This window comes from Poecilia reticulata, chromosome 2 (genome assembly GCF_904066995.2).
Source record: "Poecilia reticulata chromosome 2, P_reticulata-male-v2, whole genome shotgun sequence".
NCBI classification, from domain to species: domain Eukaryota; kingdom Metazoa; phylum Chordata; class Actinopteri; order Cyprinodontiformes; family Poeciliidae; genus Poecilia; species Poecilia reticulata.
This window is the reverse complement of record NC_088831.1, coordinates 40306274-40328272: the sequence shown is the minus strand read 5'-3', so window position 1 is coordinate 40328272 and position 21999 is coordinate 40306274. Positions and strand designations below refer to the sequence as shown.

General features: G+C 37.7%; 2 protein-coding genes across 4 annotated transcripts in view; one reads left to right on the top strand and one right to left on the bottom strand.

The window, feature by feature from the left end:
* Positions 1 to 9505, top strand: part of LOC103460122 (kinesin heavy chain-like) — a 25112-nt gene extending 15607 nt beyond the window's left edge. For 2 of the 3 annotated variants that reach the window (XM_008402125.3, XM_081604589.1), the window contains exons 10-26: positions 10 to 158; positions 308 to 456; positions 1432 to 1601; positions 1692 to 1760; positions 1833 to 2039; positions 2213 to 2359; positions 2435 to 2623; positions 3283 to 3400; positions 3494 to 3570; positions 4968 to 5077; positions 5184 to 5285; positions 5667 to 5727; positions 5825 to 5896; positions 6240 to 6344; positions 6811 to 7027; positions 7114 to 7289; positions 7464 to 9011. In XM_008402125.3, coding sequence (XP_008400347.2) covers positions 10 to 158; positions 308 to 456; positions 1432 to 1601; positions 1692 to 1760; positions 1833 to 2039; positions 2213 to 2359; positions 2435 to 2623; positions 3283 to 3400; positions 3494 to 3570; positions 4968 to 5077; positions 5184 to 5285; positions 5667 to 5727; positions 5825 to 5896; positions 6240 to 6344; positions 6811 to 7027; positions 7114 to 7271 — 2100 coding nt within the window. In that variant the 3' untranslated portion in view covers positions 7272 to 7289; positions 7464 to 9011. Of the gene's footprint in view, positions 1 to 9; positions 159 to 307; positions 457 to 1431; positions 1602 to 1691; positions 1761 to 1832; positions 2040 to 2212; positions 2360 to 2434; positions 2624 to 3282; positions 3401 to 3493; positions 3571 to 4967; positions 5078 to 5183; positions 5286 to 5666; positions 5728 to 5824; positions 5897 to 6239; positions 6345 to 6810; positions 7028 to 7113; positions 7290 to 7463; positions 9012 to 9420 lie in introns of those variants that run through there. The other variant, XM_081604588.1, reaches the window with a different exon arrangement.
* On the bottom strand, positions 8687 to 21999 carry arhgap15 (Rho GTPase activating protein 15). The gene is made up of 13 exons (XM_008402115.2): positions 21898 to 21999; positions 14495 to 14669; positions 14351 to 14422; positions 13831 to 13971; positions 13596 to 13685; positions 13403 to 13501; positions 13161 to 13296; positions 11773 to 11907; positions 11378 to 11476; positions 11188 to 11265; positions 10934 to 11068; positions 10654 to 10759; positions 8687 to 9688 (listed from the first exon to the last, which is right to left on the bottom strand). Exons 1-13 carry the CDS (start codon positions 21909 to 21911, stop codon positions 9505 to 9507), a joined length of 1464 nt encoding a protein of 487 aa, XP_008400337.1. The 5' UTR covers positions 21912 to 21999; the 3' UTR covers positions 8687 to 9504.

Here is a 21999-nt window from a genome sequence, read left to right as displayed (position 1 = left end):
TAACTGTAGAAAACCCACGTCCCGTACCGAGACAGCAAGATGACCAGGATTCTGCAGGACTCTCTGGGAGGAAACTGTCGGACCACCATCATCATCTGCTGCTCTCCATCTGTTTACAACGAGGCTGAGAGCAAGTCCACCCTCATGTTCGGTCAGAGGTAAAGTCCACAGGTTCCCACTTTAGTGTTCAGGACAAACAGTCTGTTAGTAGCAGCTTTGAAGGATCAGTTTGAGATCTGAGCAGCAGGTAAATCCTAAACCTTCCTTTCTCTGTGTTAAATCTGTCCTGTGTGGTTTCATGTTTCAGAGCTAAAACCATAAAGAACACAGTTTCTGTCAACCTTGAGCTGACGGCCGAGGAGTGGAAGAAAAAGTACGAGAAGGAGAAAGAAAAGAACAGAAGTCTGAGCATCATGATCCAGAAACTGGAGAATGAGCTGAAGCGCTGGAGGAAAGGTGAGGAAAATTTAAACTTTAACCAAGTTACTGCTGAGAGCTACTCCAAGTTAATCATGTTACAATGAGGGGTGAAGATGTAAACATTGGCGGCTAATATTGGTTATAAATGTTTCTGTGAATTAGAGATCATTTGCCTACAGATGCTGAAAGCAGAGGTTTTGAATCATTTGATTAATATTTCTACAAGATTGAATGTTTTTATTAGTGTATTTGAATGTAAAATCTGTAACACGTTCATATTGAACATGATTGACTGAGATTAAATGTTTTCAAACAAAGCAAAAATACAGAGTTGACAAAAATTATGAGCTATCAAACAGTTGAAACTAGAAAATCGCTGCACAAAAAACTGGGAAAATAAAAATGACTTAAATGTTAAGAAACTTTGTATTATGAATTTTCACTTATTGTGGAAGATATTCCAAAAAAAACTACTACATCTCTAATGATAGGTGATCTGTGTTGAGTTTTTGTTCAGCCCTGCATCCCGCAGTGGAAACATATCTGGAAAATGTTCCTGCAGTGGAAACGCCTTTTTACAGTCATTCCTGCACTGTGTTAGGACGCCACCTGGTGGATTTCTCTATTAATTTAAATTTAAAAGTATTAAAATGGATTACCATTATAGATTTCTGCATTTTTTAAATATTTATGTTTGAGACTATCAACTTCAAATCAAGCGTCAGAGCTGAAAATGCTAATCTTAGAAACTGTTTTTATACTAATTGTGATAAAAGGAAAGCTCTATAGAGCCTTTCCTTTTATCTTGATTTATTTTCTTAATAACAGCGTATATTCAGTTGACATTTTTTGACATTTTAAATTAGTTTTCAATTTTTTCCACATTTTGATGTTTCTTTTATTCTTTTAGTTCAGGTAAAAAAGCTAAAACCATCTTTATTTTTGGTGCCCTGACTCCCCCTCAGTAAACCAGCTGATGGTGGATTTCTGACTCTTTCTGATTCTCTCTAGGTGAGTCTGTACCTGTGGAGGAGCAGCTGAGCAACAGAAGCAAGAAGATCAGCACCGAGACGCCAGCGGTGATCGAGAGCTTAGCCCCGCCCACCGCGCCTCTGTCCGAGGAGGAGAAGGGGCAGTACGAGACGCTCATCACCAACCTCTACCAGCAGCTGGACGACAAGGTTGGTCTCACCTGCACCTGCGGCAGGATGATGATGATGATGAAGACGAGTTCAGAACTGAAACCGTAAAACTGCTGACTCGTGTTTCAGGACGATGAGATCAACCTGCACAGTCAGACGTCTGAGAAGCTCAAGCAGCAGCTGATAGAGCAGGATGAGGTGAGTTCCCATGATGCCCCTGTACTGCTACCGTTCTCCTCCGCACCCCCTGCTGACGCTCTGCTCCCACAGCTGCTGCTGTCCAGGAGTCAGGACTACGAGCGTCTGCAGGAGGAGCTGAGCCGGCTGCAGAGGGACAGCGATTCAGCCAAAGAGGAGGTGAAGGAGGTGCTGCAGGCGCTGGAGGAGCTGGCCGTCAACTATGACCACAAGAGCCAGGAGGTGGAGAGCAAGACGCGCTGCAACGAGCAGCTGAACGAGGAGCTGGCTCACAAAACGGTGAGTCCACAAACTGAAGCCTTGTGTTGGCTGGTTGTTTTCAATGAGCTCCAAGTCTTTCAGGTTGAAATTTCTAAAACTTCTCATATAATATTTGCACTTCAAATCTTTAAGCAACCCAGTATGTTTCTGTGAGATGTTGGCTGTTGATCCATGATGTTCTGTGGTTGCAGGCGGGTCTGGAGGCCGTTCAGAGGGAGTTGTCCACCATGCAGGAGCTCAGCACTCACCACAAGAAGAGATCTGCAGAGATCCTCAACCTGCTGATCAGAGACCTCAGTGAGATCGGCAGCGTCCTGGGAACCACAGAGCTCAAAGCTGTGAGACTCTCCTGCTGCTCTGCAGGCAGATATCCAGCTTACAGCTGACTGACTGCTTCATGCATGTTTTCCCAGATGGCTGAGATGAGCGGCGTGATGGAGGAGGAGTTCACCACGGCTCGTCTCTACATCAGCAAGATGAAGTCCGAGGTCAAGTCTCTGGTGAACCGCAGCAAGCAGCTGGAGGTCAGCCTGACGGAGAACACCGGCAAGCTGGAGGTCAACGAGAAGGAGCTGAGTGCCTGCCAGCTGCTCGTCTCTCAGGTAACACACACCTGGGTGTATTGTATTAATTGTTATAACTTTTGAAAGAGACAACAGAATGTAACTATGGGAAAGCGTCACTATTTGTTGTGAAAATGAATAAAAACTAAGTTAAAAGTCTAAAACAGAGCAGCCTGCAGTTTTATCTGCAGAAGGTGATGCTCTCTCTCTCTCTCTCTTGCAGCCTGAGGGAACCACAGAACTCGCTGTTTCTTTTTAAGTAGCATCTTATTTCTCTGTGCTTCCTCTGACTTTACTTACAACATCTCTGTTACTTTAAATAGTTAACTTTGAATCATCCAATTCCAGTCAACAATCGATTTCTTAGTGCATCTTTAATTATTCCCCATCAGGACAAAACTGCTTTTCCTGGCATGTTAATAAAAAATTTTTTAAAAAGTGTGGACTTTTTAAATAAAGTATTTCTCAGAACAAACTTTAACCTTTGAGGAAGTTAAAATTTAACGTGGAATCAGCAGAGCTACTGCAGGAACTCCAACTGTGTGAATGAGTAATGCATGATAGAGAGATGTTTGCTTATGAATCATTTCACAAGTGTGCGTGTGACCGGAAAAACAGCAAAGCGTTGCTGCCCTGGCAGACCACCCTGCCAGGGCTGGTGTTTGTTGTTGTTTACGTTGTTGTTGTTGTTTTTGCAGCTTCAGGCCAAGTTGGAATCCCTGTCTGCCGACCTGCAGAGGATGGAGCAGAAGAAGAGGCAGCTGGAGGAGAGTCAGGATGCTCTGATGGAGGAGGTTGCTAAGCTACACGCTCAGGGTCAGGGTCATCACCATGGCTACAGGAGGTCCTGCTCTGTGATTGGACAAGAGATGATGTTGACCAAACCGAAACTGTTGTGTGTGTTTTCAGGTCAGATGCATGAGGTGACGGTGATGGACAAAGAGAAAGAACACATGAGCCGATTAAAGGATGCTGTGGAGATGAAGGTAAAGAGTCTGAGATCGTTGAAGTTTCCTCAGAACAAGAGACGATCAAACAGATAAACAGATTGATAGAGATTTTTTGGTATTATCATTTTGTTGTTACTTTAGTTCATATTCAGGTTAAAGTGTTCTCTTGTTTAAACTGTATGTGTGAACTGACCTGGAAGTCACAGCTGCCTGTTATCTTCATGTGAAACAGTTTGACCGAGATTTGAACCGGGCTCAGATCAGGGGCCAGATGTTAAATTGTTTTACGACCTTTGCTGTGTTTAGGTAAAATGTTTTACGACCTTTGCTGTTTTTCCTCTGCTGTCTATCTTGCCTATCCTCCCTCTTTGAAGTTTGAGAATAAAAGACAAGCTGTATCCAAAGAGAAGCAGAACGCTCTGTGAACAGCTCTGAGAAGCAGTTGACAGAGTCTTCTCCTTTTGCTTGCAGAAGTTTAGTCATAAATTCATATACGTTGTCTGTGGTTCTTTTATGTAGGTTCTAGGAAAATACCTATCACAGATCCTTTCAGTCTGTCGCCTCTCTTCAAAAACTCAGTTTGATCTCAGTTATCAATATTTTCACTTTAATTAGTCAGTGTTTGTGTTTCTTATTTGTAATCGTCACTGACACAAATTTCCAGCTGGTTTCCTTAAATTGAGACACCAGGGCCAATTTGTGATTTTAAGAGTGAGGGTTTTTTTTTCTCACTTTCTTTTGTAAGAAAATGATAAAATATTTTCAAAAAGTTGCTTTTATTTTAATCAACGCTTCTGTGAGTTGTTAAACAGAGTATTAAGGCCAGGCTATGAAAAGTTTTGTTTATCTATGAGAAATCAAACATTATATTAGTAGAAGATGCAAATTTACCAGAAATAACTTTTTTAAATTATGATGAATAAAGTAGTTTTCTGAAGAAAAAGTTTTGATACTGATACAGTTTGCATGACTGTAATATCCTGCTGTTTATGATAATCTTATGAATTATGGCTCAGTGTTTCTATTAGGCATTAATTGTTGTCTGTAAATCTTTTACCAAGGTATGACGTCACAAGATGCTTATTGTTCCTCATTTTGATTTTTTATCATTTTCTGTGTAAAATTATTACTTCTTTCTCCTAATATTATCATTTTATTCTAGTAATTAAAAAAAAGTCTGGTTCTAATATTCCATTGCATAATTTGCCTAAATTCAAAATCCAAATTAACAGAAGTTGTAAAACACTGTTGTCAAACAACATGGTGGGCTCTAAGTTCACTCTGAACTATGGAAACACAAGAAAAGAAATCCAGATTTTCCAAAAATAAAGTTTTCAAAATCCAAAAAATTAATTACTGGATAAGATTGATTATCGTCCACCGCTGTGTGACACGTTTAACCAGGAAACCTGCTGCTGCTTTGTGCTCTGCAGAGAACGCTGGAGGAACAGATGGAGAACCACAGGGAGGTTCATCAGAAGCAGCTGAGCCGACTCCGCGATGAGATCGAGCAGAAGCAGAGAGACAACGACCTGCTCAAAGAGTACCGACTGTTTCCACCGTTATTACTCATCAGTTCAACCAAATTATAACTCCTGGGTGATAAAGTTTCATTTTATATAACAGAAGCTTCTGTGTTTATTGCTCAGTATGAATCAGGCTCTGCAGCTGGAGAACAGGAAACTTCAGTCTGACTTTGACAAACTCAGAGCCGAGGATCAAAACAAGGAGCAAAGACTCCAGAAACTGCAGTAAGTTTGTCCCTCTTTGCTTCCTGTATCAGGAGTTTGTTGGTATTGTATGAGTTGAGAGTTACTGTTTGTTTACTTCCACCTGCTTGTATTCAGGCACACAGAGGGACAGATCTAATTTAGTTTGTAATGTAAGATGCTTTATTGAAATTGTCATGCTGTTTGTTGGTTTTTATGTCACCATTCTATTTTACTGATATGTTTATATGTAAACTGTTTTCAGCTAAATATTTAATTCCATCTTATGTGAACTAAGTGGGATTAAAAACAACAGGCAGTTTCTCTTTTCTTAAATTCTCTACAAAACTGGACATAAATCTTTTCTCTCTGCTACGTGAAGCCATCCAGTGTTCACTCTGCAGTCTCCTGATTTCATTTCAGGTTTCTGAATGAGAAGAGAGAACAAGCCAAGGAGGATCTGAAAGGCTTGGAGGAAACTGTGGTATGAGTTTTATTAGTCCACATTAATTTATTTGGATTTTCAGTTGACACATGTTGAGGATCAGTGATCTGAAAATGACTCTGTTGTTGTTTCACAGACCAAAGAGCTGCAGACTCTGACCAACCTCCGGATCCAGTTCATACAAGACATCACGTCTCGAGTCAAGAACGTAAGAACAAACGCAGCAGGTTCTGATTGTTTAACAGAAATCATGTGAATCTGTAAACGCTGTTACAGATAGGTCAGTTGTTTCATATTTATGCTATTTAAAACATGAAATGGATTCCACACTTGTTTTTCCACATTAACTGTTTAATGAACCTGCAGGTGATTTTTTTTTCAGACACTTGTTTTGAACTGACTTCTAACAATTAAACATTTCTTACTCAAGTATCCATCTTTGATAAAAGTTGTTCCAGGACACTTTAGAAAGATCAAGACCATTCCAGTTGTAACCAGTCTGACTCAGATTATTAGTGTTTGTTGGATTTAACCCATTGTCCGTTGACCAGAGCTCAGAGAACGACAACGACGAGGCCGGCGGCAGTTTGGCTCAGAGGCAGAGGATCATTTTCTTAGAGAACAACCTGGAGCAGCTCAGCAGAGTCCACAAACAGGTGAGGTATCACCGCACAGCACTCATCTGTTTTATGTTTATTTGTCTGTATTGAACTATTTCAATAATTATCAGTGGATAGCTTCAAATTAAAATTCCTATTCTAAGGTAGCGTCTGTAGACTGAAACACTGCATTAACAATAAACACTATTGATATCTAAGAAGATCCATTTTTAAAAGTTTCAATAAAGTTAATGCAAAGTTTCCTTAATAATGTGTTAAATGCATAAATAACAAATTAAATACACTTTCTTAACTACCAATAGATCAATGTATAAAACCGATCTGCAGGATTGTTTTTGGATTCAAATATGTTTTAGTGTAAGAATTATTTTTTTCTTGTAAAATGCCTTTATAAATATAGTGAATTGAATTAAAGCTCTAGATCTGTGATGAACAGTCACACCTGTTTCATCAGTTTCATGACAAACTGTAGCAGATTAAATTTAAGTCTGCGTCTTCCCAGCTGGTGCGGGACAACGCTGACCTGCGCTGCGAGCTGCCCAAGCTGGACCGGCGGCTGAGGGCCACCGCAGAGCGAGTCAGAGTGCTGGAAACGGCCCTGAAGAACGCCAAGGAGTCGGCTCTGAGGGACCGCAAACGGTACCAGCAGGAGGTGGACCGGATCAAAGAGGCCGTCCGGTCCAAGAACGTCTCCAGGAGGGGGCACTCTGCTCAGATCGGTGAGAACCGCAGCCTGCAGAAAACTGAATCTGTAATCTGAAGAGTGTGATTTCAACTGAGTCACATGGTTCCTGCCTCCATGCAGCCAAGCCAATCAGAGCCGGGCACCAGTACCATCACTCGTCCTCCTCCCCATCCATTAAACCCACCATCAGAGGAGGGGGCGTGGCCTCCAGTCCTCGCCATCACTCCTCCCGACATCAAGCAGCTCAGCAGCAGCAACAGCTTCAGTACCCACAGTGAAACCAGCAGGGACTCCAGGTCAGTAACTCTTTGACCCAATCAGGACTGAAGGCTTGGCTTTTAATCAGGTCTAATAAATGAATATGAAGAAAAATGAGGAATTAGTTGGACTGTAATTACTCCATTTAATATTATTTCTTCCCCTTTTATTTAGTTTTTTCTTTACAAATGTATGACTTTCTATCTTTACAGGTAACAGCTGGCTCTGGATCAGTTTTTTTGTTTGTTTGTTTCTGAAGATCTTTACTCAACTCTCCGGTCGTCACCACTCTGCCTTTACTGGGAACATTTATTTCCTCAACTTTCCTCTTTAACAGCCAATAATAACTTGATTTGTTCTCTGATTCAGATCTTCTTCTGTCAGAAAAACAAAGCTGTTTGTTTTAGTTCCTGTGACTCTGATCCATTCATTTAATTCAACTTGTCTTTCTGCAGTATTAAAACCTGAACTTTAGAAGACAGCAGCAGTTTATGCTGCTGTTTTTTTTCTTAAGTATAACCCAAATAATGCACATTGATGCATCAAAGTGCATTATTAGAAGCATTATCTTTAATCAACTTTGAACTGTTAGACACTTTCCTGACAAAAAAGAGAAAACAGAGTATTTTCACCTCAGGTCTGATTTTTTTGTATTTCTCTTGACTGAAAAAAAAATATTAGAAATTAAATTTTTGGGATTTTTGAAGCAGTCTTTTCCTCCCAACAGCTAATAGTAATGATAATAATAGTAATAATAATAAAATAAATAAATAATAAATAATAATGCTTTTAAATTGCAATATAATTTAAATAAACACTGCCTAGTCATCTGATTTTAATGGTATTTACACTATATAAACCTTTTTGGAGAAAAATTACCTCAAATAATTTCATCTATTTGCACATCATTGCTTTTTGAGTTTACATTGATAATAGTTGTTTTCAATCATTTTTGCTGTCCTGTCTTGAGTTTCAATTGTTCTTTTCGTGAATGTTTAAACTTACCAGTCCAAGTGTTGCCTTTTTCAACATTTTATATTTTATTACTGGACATTTTGATACTTTTTATATTAATTTTTTATTTTTTTGTTATTGCTGGAGAATTCCTCAGCTGCTCCTGACCGTTTCTACAAACATTAAGTTTCTACAAACATTATGTTTCTGACCGTTTCTACAAACATTATGTTTCTACAAACATTAAGTTTTCTTCAGAAAGAATACAGTAAAGGAAGTTCACCAAAACGCATCCTGAGCTGGATCGTGTCCGTTAGACCCGTGGTGTGTTTATGTCTGTGGGATTCAGATGTTATGGAAGTGTTGTGCTGTATTTGCTATTCCTGGTATTTGTTGTCACAGTTACTGATTTTCAATGATTGTATTTATTTTACTGTATTTATTTCACTACCATAATTGAAATATGTCTAGTCTACTGTAATTATTTTTGTGTAATTATTGAACATTGCTGCATCATGGCATTATTTTAAAGTATTTTTTTTACTGCATTTATATAACTATTTATTTCCCTGTAATGTTTAATCATTTAATGTTTAGTCATTTACTATATTTATTTTCACCTACATATTGTATTGTATTTTCAATTATTTTCTACATTTGTTTTTTACTTTCTATATTTATTTTACTTCATTTATTTTAAATTAATAGCTGATATTTCTATTATAGATGTCAAATCATTATTTTTCCTCCAGTGTTTGAAGCACAATCTTCCCTCAATGACAAAATAAAGTGTTACTGATATCAAATATGTTGCCTCTAAATGTTCTTTCTCAGATAAAAACCTTTTAGACACAAGTTTTTCTTCAAATTAGATTTTTCAAATTTAATAGATGTGTTATGAGTCCAAAAAAACACAAGTTGTGATATTTATTATTTATCATCCAGCGGGGGCTGAAGGGACAGTAATATGTTATTATATACAACTATCTGTTTAATAAATTCAAACATTGTTTTTAAAATAAATGTGTATTTTTTTTTTAACCTAAATTCAGTTCAAATGAAAATAAGCAGCAGTCACATTTATCTTGTAATGTTAAAATAGTTGAATATTTACAGATTTATTTGATCAATTTCAGAAGTTTGTGTTTTTAAAACAAACTATTAGATGAATTTTGATCTAACGATGTAATACATTTAATCCTTTATACACCCCAGGCACCCAAACACTTCATCAGTTGGATGATTTTCTGGTGATGAGTGGATCCGAGTCCATCAGTCTGATCTGACTTCCTGCCCGTCTCACATCCTGCCCAGGTCAAAGATCTCCCGGCTCTCGATTAGGATGAACTCCACGATCTGGTTCTGGTAAACCATGTTGACCGCCATGTTTCCTGCATCCAGCTCAGGCCACATCAGTGTTGGTCCAAACACAATACCGATACCCTGAGTGGACATCAGATTCTTCCTTGAAAAAGCCAGAACTCTGAAAAACGCAAAAGAAACATGAAGTCAGAGGGAGTCAAGAGTTCTGTTGTGGTTCAGGTGTCAGGTTTTGGTCAGATATAGATCTGGTGATGTTTTATTTTTATTAATAATAGTGTCATATCTGGAACCAAATATAGGTTTGGTACCAGAGGTTTGAATTTATGTTTAAAGACATGATTTCCTACTGAAACATGGCGAATACTAAAGTTAATAAAACTCTTATTTTCACACACAACTTCTAAATGTAACAGTTTAGTTTCATATGTTCAGATAAATAATATGACTTCAGCTTCAAACACTCAGCATACAAACATTAAGTACAATTGCACAAATAAGCAAATAAGTAAAAAAAAAAAGAATATTTACATGTATAAGTACACCCAATATTTCTTTCTTTCATAAAGGGGCGGCGTTCCAGTCACACAGTACCATTTGGTAGCACAATCAAGTAACTGTTACCTTCAGTTGTTCAGAAAATAACTCTCTCTGAAATTGGGCTTCTGTCCCTTTAAGAAGCTCCTGCTCTTTCTGACACTTTGCCTTCAACATGTCATCACAACAGTGCCATCACCTTGTGCCGTTTACAACCATTCTACGAACCATTAGACTGAGAAGTAGTTCACATGATGAGCTCAGTAGACGAGTAATTCCACCAGGTGTTTGCTAATTGCTGCTGCTGCTAGTCTGGAGGAGCTGACTCCTCATCTCAGGCCAAAAAAGCACCTTGGCTATGCCTATTGTCAATATACTCACATTCAATAAATATTAAAAATGTGCATTATTATTTTACCTTCTCAATTCATTAAAATGAAATAAAATATACGTAGACTGATGTATGCATTGAATTTCCCCAATGTGGGATGATGACAGTTATTTCTAGTCTTGTAATTGCAAACAAATGGACATTTTAGCTGCTTATTATGTGTCTGGTGAGTAGAATAATATTTCTTCCAGCATATTTACTTTTGCAGGTGGCTGAAGAGCAGCTTCATGGTGTCATGGTTGGGCTTCGGCAGCTGATGGATCAGTTTCTTCACAGCCTGAGTTTTCTGTTTGGTTTCTTTAATCTCTGTTGAGAAACAACATCAGTGTCAGTTTACATCCATTTGAACGTCTTCATCATTTATTCATGTCTTGATATTTTTAATTTCAACTGCAAAAATTCACCCCATTGTTTAGCTAAAATCGCTCAGACAGACATAATAGACCAAAGAGAGAAAAAATATGATTATTTTTCACTCACTGACTGCCTCCACAAACTGCTGGAAGAACCTGAAGGGGAACAGCGGCTCCGGCAGCTCACGGAAAAACATCTTCAGAGCTCCTGTGATGACGTGGACGTCCTCCCACTGGTTGTGGTCCAGGTCCAGCTCTTCCTCTGGGACAGAACAGACAAAAAGGCTTTGGTTTCTCAATCTGAGGTTTAATCTTTAGTTTAAGCCACAACATTGTAATTAGAGAAAAGCAGCAGATGACATGCATTTCCTTCAAGCACACCTTGGTCAACAATGAAGCGAAGTTTCTGGATTGTGGCCAGATTTCCACTGACCCTATAGATCCCGTCTGCGTCTAGACCTGAAAACATTAAACATTCAGATGATTTAGATGATTAAGGTCTGTCTGATGAATCAACTCTGTGTAAAGGACAAAGTTAGGCAGAAAAGAAAACATCTCCCGCTGAACGTACCTCGTTTCTCAACAGCTTCTAAACAAGTCCTTACAAATTTAGGAATTGTGGTTCCTTCACGATCGCAGAGCGTCAGCAGGTGGCAACCAAATACTCGGTCTGAGATTTAAAGGAGAAAATGTTCAGGTTAAAATTTCTACATTCTGTTTAGATTTCATCTGTCAGGCAGAAATAAAACAGTTTATTAGTTTAGCACAGCTTTTCACAGCTTCTGTTTAACTGCATTTTAAATACAAAAACATACAAATCTTATCCATCCATCCATTCATACTACATGCTTATCTGCCACAAGATACATTCTAAGTTTATAATGTGGATCTTTTAATTGCTCATTACAAGCATTAAAACATCGATTGATTTTTTTTTACAAAATTAGTTTTTTGATATGCAACAACCTTTGATGAGGCCTTTCTCCTGCAATGTCTTCATGGACGGACGTCTGATGATGAACTTCTTCAGTCTGTTCTTCACTCCATTCTTGTCTGCACTGTCTGAGGCGCTGTGTTTCAGCTTCGAGCCTCCAAACACGTCTGGAAAACAATTAAATATTCAATAATAAGATCATATTCTGTTTATGCAGCTGAAATGAATCAACTCAGAGGAAAACTCACTCAAGAAATAAGTTTCAGGACATGGAAGGGTTAAAGTTCAACTGGAAAACTGAGTTTGAGTTTAAATGTCTGTCATTTGGTGCACATTGTAATGCATCACTACTAAAGATATGAAGCTGTAGTTTTCCTAACTACAGCATCATAAGGTCTTAACTGGATCAGAACAAATAACTGTTTTAATGAATAGAACAGAATAGAATAGAATAGAATAGAATAGAATAGAATAGAATAGAATAGAATATTCATTTTCATTGTAACAATGAAATATTATACAATAATGGGTACATTTCTCCAGATAACATCTCGCTTAAGAAAGACTGCAAATAATTACTTACATTGCACTTATCACATGATAAAAAGTTAGCCGAAAGCTACATTAGATGTTAGCGCTCCTAAACAAGCAGAATTAGGTAAGGTATGCATTCCTCATGAGAAAAAAACAGTAATTCAAAAAAGTGAATTTAAAACCATCAAGAAATTGATTGTAATGTCATATAATGTAACTTTTTTTTTTAATTAATAAAGTCAAAAATAAAAATAAATTTAGCCAAAGGGGGAAAAAAATTCACTTTCTCTCAAAATTAAGCTTTCAAAAACCATACCGACACCAAATAATGTCTGAACATTGCAGACTACTTGTTTTGAAGTTGGCACAGTTAGCAAACAGGAACTAAACACTTGTGAAGAAGAAGAAGTATCACATTATCTTGAACAGTGTGGGAAGATGTACGTTTGGTTACAGAGAATGCTATTTCTGTCACTTCAAGAAGGGTCCACTGTGGGTAGAGTAGGCACAAGTTGCAGAGTAGTGTTACTGTAAGATAATATCGCTCATGTAGAAGTAAAAAGTAGAGTCACTCACGTAAATGCAACTTGTTATTACCTACCTCGATAATATAAAGGTATAACAAGGTAATTTGCATTCAGAAAAAATTTGCAGTAACTATTTAATAATTTTACCACACTGTCTCCCATCTTACAGATGTTTATTTTATTATCACTATAGCAACTATAGGTCAATACACAAAACCACAAAGCTGTTGCTTTTTCCAGTTTGTGTCTCTGTTCATAAATACTGTTTAACTTATAATTACCACGTTTTTGTAAATCCTGACTGAATCTGGTTATAATTTAATCCTAATTTTAAGCATATAAATGTGTTTTATACTTACTGATGGAGCGTCTGTGAACTGGGTTTCTTTGCTTCATGTTGGGTGAGACGGAGCCGTGTCCAGGTAAGGAGCTGTGCCTGGACAGTAACTCTGAGCTGTTGGACCTCCGCAGAGCAAAGCCTCTGCCCTCTCTCGTCTAAACCAAAAGAAAAGAAAAATCACAGTGAGACATCATTCCACTTTTTATACACCTAAAGGAAAACTAATTCACCACACTGTAGGTGCTTGATGTGGTTTCTTACTGATGAGTCGACAGTTTTTCTGATGGCTTCATGCCATTTGCTGGCAGTGGGGAAGCTGTCAGCCTGGATGAGGTATTCACTTCCTGTGTTAGTTGTGATCTGGAACAGACAGAAAAGTTACAATTCAGTTTTAAAGATCCACAAGCTGCCCATTAGACGAGGCGACGGCTCCGAGGCGGAAGACATGTCTTACCTGGAAGACATTTTTCTTGCTTGACTTCTCCGCTGCCCACTCAATGACGGCCCCACAAAGCTGAACCACATCCGTTTTACCTCCTGGTTTCTAAACACGGGGAACGTTGGACACAACATGAGCGATTAATGCACTTCCTGCTGCCAGTAGAGCAACAAACTGATACTAAAGAACTAAGCAGGTCAAGTTTCTGAGGTTGACTCTGTGTCATGGTTGAGTTTAGACAGTTCCTTACCACACCAGTTTCCTGTTTGTCTTTATACAGCAGCAGTTCATCTGTGGTCAGCACAGTCCACATCGAAGTCCAGTTCTTCCTCTGCTTCTTACCGTTGTCTGAGATCTTAGCGACGTTCAGGTGTTCACCTTTCAGGTCCACCTGGGAACAATCAGAACCTTATTAACCTCATGTGTGCAGGACCAAGAAGGCAACACTAAAAACAGACGTCGACACAAACTGAGTCAAAACCCGACACAATGGGTCTGTATGAGAACGACATGTTTACTGTGCTTCTTAGATGAGCTTAGCACTGTATTCTGTAAAATATAAAGATCTGTTCCTAACAAAATATGAGAAAATTTGTGCATCGTATTGCACAAGATTTAATGCCATACATTTTTCAGTATTAGATAAAATAAAAGTTGTCATGGAAATATAACAGAAAAGTGCTAAATGTTAACAAAGGGTATCTTATCTAAATTCATTTTAAACCTTTTGACAAAGGCAGCTTTTTAAAGGAGTGAAGTTTTATACATACCAGTGGTTCGAATGCTGTTGCTACTGAAAGAACCACACCGTGCTGGGATTGATTCCTGCGATGTCGAGACAGCTGAAGAAGAAAAACATGATTTAAAACCAAAGAAAGATGGTGCATAAGTTTGGGTTTGTTTGGTCTACACACAGGTTTCTGAGGAAGGTCAGAGTCCTGCAGGACCATGGACTTGGACTGGCTCAAGCGGTCTCCGGAGCTCTGGGAGCTTTTTATCCTCATCTGAACGGCTCCCTGTGCTGCAGCGCTCTGCTGAGGAGTCTGAATAAGCGGCACTTGTTTAACGACATTCTGAAGGTTTGTGATTCTGAGGAGAAAAGAAGACAGGAGGTCAAGTAAAGCATCTGCTAAAAATGTCTCTACTTCAGCCCACAGTGACAATATATTGAACAAACTTCCAGATTTATGCAAACTTCCACTTTGTATATATCCTAAAATCAGATTTAATCAAGCAAGTGCACTTGTGTAGCACATTTCAGCAACAAGGCAGTTCAAAGTGCTTTCCATGATAAAACCACAAAATCAAAGAGTCACAAAAAAATTAGAGACAGTCACCAATTTGAATACCATCATCAAAAACACCAATTCGTATTACATGGTCAATGTTGCATTAAGCAGGTGGGCTTTTAGTCATGATTTAAAGATCTCAAAGTTTTGGCTCTTTGCAGTTTTCTGGAAGTTTGTTCAAGATTTGTAGTGCATCAAAGCTGAATGCTGCTGTAGGATGCAACCATGATGTGTCAAAGTTTGGACATTGCTACAAGTTCCTGTTTTATTTTGAAAATCATCCAGATGCCCTTTAGTGAATGAATTTGTTGCTTTTTGTTTCCTGCCTGCCCTGCACACCTGACTGTAATTCACCAACTCGGCTCTGTGGTAAAAACCCTTCCAGTTTTGTCCTCTGTAAGGATCTCTGTCCTCTCATTAGGATCTGTTTCTTTGCCTTCTGTTATTTAATAGTTCGCTCCTGTATTGTTCTGCACCGCCATAGGATACCTGACTTAAATTTGTGATGATGAGGAATTTTTTTACACGTTTCATAAAAATGACTTTGTTCTTTATTCCAATCTGATCTGATACTCACATTTAATTTCCTCTCATTTCTTTTTTTCCCTCCCACTTGACTGAAAAAAAAAATCTAATTCTGGATGTGCGATTAAAATGACCTGAATTACAAACCTATCCCAGGTTTTTGTTTCACAATTTACCTCGTTTTCAAGGAGCTTGTTGGAAACATACCACTGTTTCTGGAAATGCTCCTTGTAAACATCAGACATTGAACTGATGTTCTCAAATAAAACTATCTTTATTTGGGAACATTTATGAGCACAAAGCAACAAGTTCAGTGCCCATCATGGTTGTTGTACATATGTACAAATTGAAAGTTGTAAACTACTAATGAGCTTTTCTGGATGTTTGTATCTCACTGAACATGCATCGTCATTCCCACTACACACTGTGACTTGTATTGTTAGAAACAGATAATGGCAAAACCCATCACTCTTACCAGGTTTTAGAAATGTTATATTGTTATAATAATACTGTACTTCAAAGATGTGTAACTTTATTTTTTTAAAGGTACACACAGCTACAAAACTTTCTGTGTGAATGTTTGCCAATGTGCTAGGCTAACATTAGCTATCTGCCTCTCTATTTTCATATGACTTGTTGATAATTTGGGTCATAACATCCTGTACAGACAAAACTTACACAAAGATTTTTTTTTCTCCTGCCTCAAAAACTAATCTCTTTACATTTAATGTCCTAATTCTTAGTGACTATAATTTGGCAGCATGTTGCTCTGTGTTCTGGTTTCTACCACATTAGTGTGGTTATAAGCTTCATCTTATATTGTCACATAGACAGGCCAGATGAGCTTAGCAATGTCTTTTACTGCTCTTTCACCATGAAAACCAACATGGTCACACTGATAAGAAGTCTTGGAGAACCCTGCTGTCTCAGAACTGATGCAACAAGGAAATACCCAAATGTTTAAAGACTATAATTCAGACTGATCATGAAGTTTGGTCGGTATTTAATGTTTTTGACCTTAAAGTTCCTTTAGGTCTGTCTGAGTTAAAGTTGGAGGGGGAGACTGTTTCAGGTTCCTGTTTTCAGCTTTGATTGCTTCACTTCACTTGCACAACACTAGTCCTTTAGTCAAAAAAACTGCTGCCAACCGAGAACATTGAAAGTGTAAAATCCAAAGTACTACACATTTCCCGCAAAATTTCTACATACTTTATACTTGAAGATTTAATGGGCAAGAAAGTAAAGTGTAACTGTGCGCCATCTACATACTTTCTAAATGGAGTTGTTGAAGATTTTTCACTGATTTAGGCAGAATAAGATATATCTGTGTCTTATTCTGTGTGTTTTTGGGAGGAAGCGGCTTAGATTCTGGTAATAAACTGAAATCTGAACTAATCTTAATGTTGAAAGCTTGACCTGAAACATTTACTTTGGCCATGAGATGAGAAAGGCTAATCACTGATGAGAAATGACCCCAGACAGCAATTCCAAGTCCCCTGACTGACAGGGAGCCCTCCCACAATTTTTTTTCTTTTTTTTTTTTTTTCTTATAGAAATAGAAAAAATTGGGGGCCCAGTCAATTACAAAATTAATCATATAATGTTTTTAAAAAATTTTAGGAGTAAAAATGTAATGTTTCCACTCCCAGACCAAAAAGCACACGTGCATTTTTGGACTGAACCCCCCGGATCTACATGAAATGGTTCGTTCCTGCTTAACGCACTTGACGACGGCGTTCTGTAAGTTACTATGCTGCCAAGAAAAATAATAAAGTCAGGTTTACAAAAACAAAGAGATAGAGAAAAGACAAGAGTGTCAATTTATAGCCCAGTTTTTCTCCAAGAAAGGTGAGTAGACTGTGCGAGATTGTCAACCATTTAGCATAGTTAGCTTAGCTACAGAATAGAGAGACATTTCACTAGCATGTGATGAATGAAGGAAAGAATTTAACAACATATTAATATATTTAACTTGTCCCTGTGCCTTTTATCACACTTAACAGCAGATGAGTCAGGCAGCAGCAGCTCTAGCCCCGATACCAGCATAACCTCTCCCCCCTGTCCCAGAGAAAAGGTGAGCAACACTGTATTCAATAACAAGCAAGTTAGCATCATTCCAGGGAATCTTTGTGGATATTTCCTGTCTCTCTACTCTTTTTAGAGTTACACAACAAAAAAAAATATATTTATTGCTCACAGAATCTTAATAAAATCTTCCATTAACACACTTAGCAGTGAGTGAATGAGGTTGAGTGACACTAGTGCTAAGGCTGTCCTCCTGGTTCTGATTGGTTGTTTTGGTCAGAACGGTGCAGGAGGAGATTGGTCTTTTCACAGATTATCTGTTTTATAGCAAACTTTCATGACATGGCGACAGCTTTAACAAATGTGGAAAAGTTATATACTGCAGCTCGAACAAAATGCAACAACATAGCATTTTTTGAGAAGTGTGGATTGCATGATTGCTTCATGTATGTTTTGCACATTGTCTGTGACTGTTTCTGTTGGGGAGAGACACTTTAATAAGGTAATATAACTACAAAAAAATTAAATAAATTAAGCAACCTATTTGCATGCAGCATGTGGACTGTTGCATGTAAAATTCACTAGCAGTGAATATTGTGCTAGTATCAGCATTGGGCCAAAGAAAGCAAGGCAATTGCAAGCCTTTAAAATTGTGATGCTTTTGATGGGTCAGATAGTCTCAAGAAATTATAATAGCATCTGCAAAGGGGGGGCCCACTTTTATTTTTTGCCATGGGGCCCAAGATTCCTGGTGGCATCCCTGTTCAGAGCTATGATTCTTGCTCTGTGGTAGAAGTATCACTGGTGGCCTTTCTTTAGGAGTACTCTCAAATAGACTTGAACCTCTAAAAATATACACATTTTTGGGTATGAATTTTGTAGAATAGTACATCAACGTTCTGGTCAGAAATGTGTCATAGATATAAATATGCCGTGTGGCCGTAGTGAAAGCATGATGTATGCCTGCCTTTATTTAGCAAATGGGCACTGCATACTTCTGCTTCATGCAAGCTGCGTCTCCTGTGTTGCATTTCCAAATGTGTGTCTGGTTTCAGTGTTACCAAAACCATTGACTTTCACTTGCTCACTTGAACTTCAAGCTTTTAGACACTGCTTGTTATAAAAGGCTTACGTTTGTGTTGCAAACAGGGAGAGTACATTTTATAAATCAACTTTTTTACATACTAGAATCAGAACTATCTGCATGGGAGCCATTTGCACATTTTCCGGTTTAGTGGACGTCATTGATATAGCAAATGCATTTCCCTCTGCTGGTTAAAAGGTGTAAGTCCACTACACATTTCACAAAACATTCTGATTAAATGGCATATGCACTGTTAATATGCTCATCTTTAATTATTCTGAAAAAGGTTTTCCACATAAAGTAGCATCAAAGATTTATTTTATGAGTACATATTATTTACAAATTTTATTTACTAATTATTGTTAATTAGTAAATAATTACTAATTATTAAGATTTCTCTGATTTTGTGAGACTCAACCTGACCCTTCAGTTTCAGCCACATACAGTTTTAGCATATTAGTTGTTATATTATTAATAGCTATATTAATAGTTTCATGCAGATGTAATGTAGAGCAACACAGAAAGAACAAAAGACAAGCATGTTGATGTCACCCAGATTAAATGGACATTAGACACAAGAAAGACAGAAATTAAAAATTACAACAGACATTATTAGTTTGGAGATGACACCAAAAAAGATGCAGACCCAAACAGTCTACATTTTAATGAGATGACAATGGGTCTTTTAACAGTGTTCAAATAAGGAAAACATGAAGTGACAAAGTCGAGATACTCGCCTCATATTTTTAGTTCACACATTTTAAATCATTTTAGTAAATCTTGTGGTTTCTTGCGGTTCGCTCACTTCAGTGTTGCATCAAATTAACATGTTAAAACATGTGTCAAAGTAAACATTAAACTATAGGTTACTGAACAGTCGAGGCTAAATGGCAGGAAATAATGAGGTTAAATGTGTTGGCAGAAGTGATATGTTTCTACTTGTACAACTTAAACTCAAGTTCTCAGTAAAAAGAGATTTATCAGAATTATATGAAGTTTAAAACAAAACACATCAGTGAAATTAATAGCAACAACAATAAAAACATTTTTGTCTTGTTTTTAAGGAAATGTTTCTTATTTTGATTCAAGTTAGTTTTACAAACCAGACAAAGGTACTTTTTTAAAGACGACTGATTACTTTTTCTTTCACTGTAGTAAAAATCTTAAGTTGATGTATCTATAGCTCTAGAACTTTTTAAAGTATAGTTTTTTATTACTCTTTCAGTCATTCTATTATTATATCTGGTCATTTCTTTATTTTCTCTATTTGTGGCTCTTTTAGATTATTTTTGTATATTCTGGTGCTGCTGTGCTATAAACAGTGCACCACTTCAGACAAACAAATGAAACCAGACATCTACATAACATTACATAACAAACTTTCCCTTCACTCTCTGACATTGAATCATATTAAATGTTTCCTGTTTTAGGCCAGGTATAATTACCAAAAGTTTTGCTATGTGGCAAATGTCCAAGCAATGAGAGACAGAGGGATTTTAGACGAATCAGATTACATGCATTAATATTACTATTGTTGAAGTTGCCACAAAATAAGTAGAATATAAACAGCATGAGAGTCATGCTGTCACTGCATTGTTCAGGAAGGAGACAGGTTTTGTGTTGCAGAGTTTAGGTGTGAAACAAAAGCCCTTGTGAAAATGCTAACTGTTAACAGCATGTCAATGTCCACAGCAAAACAAGTCATGTACCAACCTGGGCTGAAAAACCACTCAGCGAGGAAGACGCCCTTCATCCAAAAGCAACATTATGGGCCAAATCAGGGTAAAAATAAATATTTCGCACCATGTTCTGTGGTTTGAGGGAAACAAAACTTAAGCGCTTGACCATAATGACCATATTTAGATTGAAGGATGGATGTAAGCATGAGAGCACAATCCTGACTGTGAAGTATGAGGGCAGCATGAGGGTTGCTGCAGGAGGGACTGGTGCACTTCACACATTATGGGGAAAATAGCATTGTGTGGAAATATTGAAGTAAAATCTTTAACAATCAGCCAGAAAATTCAATTGTGGTTGCAAGTGAGTGAACAATCACCATAGTAATGTCACCAAATCAGATATGCAGTGACTTAAGGACAGCAGAGTCATGTTGGAGTGGCCATTAGCTCGATCACAACCCCATAGAGAATCCGTGGGGAGAACTGAAATGAAATTTTTGAGCAAGAAAACCAACAAACCTGACTAAGTTACACCAAGTACCAGAGAAATTGAGAAGCTTGTTGAAGCGTACTCAAAATATCTGTCCCAAATCATACAGTTTTTGTGCCAAAGCCTCAAAAAACTAGGGCACTGAGTAAACTTTTGAATTAGAAGAAAGTTTAAAGAAATCTCTCATTATTCTGCCATTAAGGAAATAGAAATAATTATGTTAACCTAAATGAAGAGAGGAAATGTTCATCCTGATTTTCACAGTGATTTTTTTTAAGTTGTCATTTTGTGCCGTGTCTGTAAACATCTGTTTTCAAACGTTAAAGAATTTCACCTTTTATAGCAGTGATGTTAGTTTGAGGGTTTTGTTCCCGTCTCTGCCCCCAGATGTCCTCAGTTACTGGTTGCATGTTTTTATCAGCATGTTGACAGTTTATCACTATTACTCATCTCTCTCCTACATCTACTTTTATGAGAGCTTGTTTGTTCTTTTTCTACTCAGTCCATTATGATCAGATAAAGATGCCCTGTCCTGAAGAACATTAGAAAAAGCTCCATAGGTTATGCTGCCGACAGAAGCTATAAGGAAGCAATAAGTGATTCATATTGAGCAGCCCAGACTCTCACATGCTGTATATTAATCTTTATGATGCAGATTTTTTTTTTATTGCATGTTCAAGTAGAATATTGGATTTATTTATTTGATCAGAATTCACGTAGCTTTGAAGTAAATGTTGATATTAACAGTGCTTTCTACTCCGTCATAAAATCAGGTAAATTTCTTCATCTTGAAGCTGATAAATAATTTATAGACGCCAGGAAGGCAACAATGATCCGATCCTCATAATGGCCCCTGAACTAAGTGAAAGGGAGAAGAGGCTTCATTAACCGGAAACTGACTGAAACCGTCCAAACAACGGAAGCTGATACTTTAGTCATGCATGAGGTCTTTATAAAACAAATTCAAATAAAAACTACAAAATTAAATGATCCTATCGTGTTTGTTCCCCAACAGAAAAACGTAATTCAGACGCTGACATCGGACCTTTAAATGTAAAAACACTGCAGATGTCTGTTTATGAGGAAATGTCAAACCTGTCAGCATTTCAGTTACACTAAATTTAAATGTTATTTTATGCATCCAGAGGTGACAGTAGATATTTAAAAAAGGTATTTTGAAGATATAAAAGCCTAGATGCTGAAGAGATGAGTTGAGCAGTCTTACCTCGTACTCGCCATCCCCGTATGTGCAAAATGTAGATGAAGAGACACAAATAGTTGAGGCCTAACTCTTAGAGGAAGTATGATTCGTCACGTGGCTTCTTCA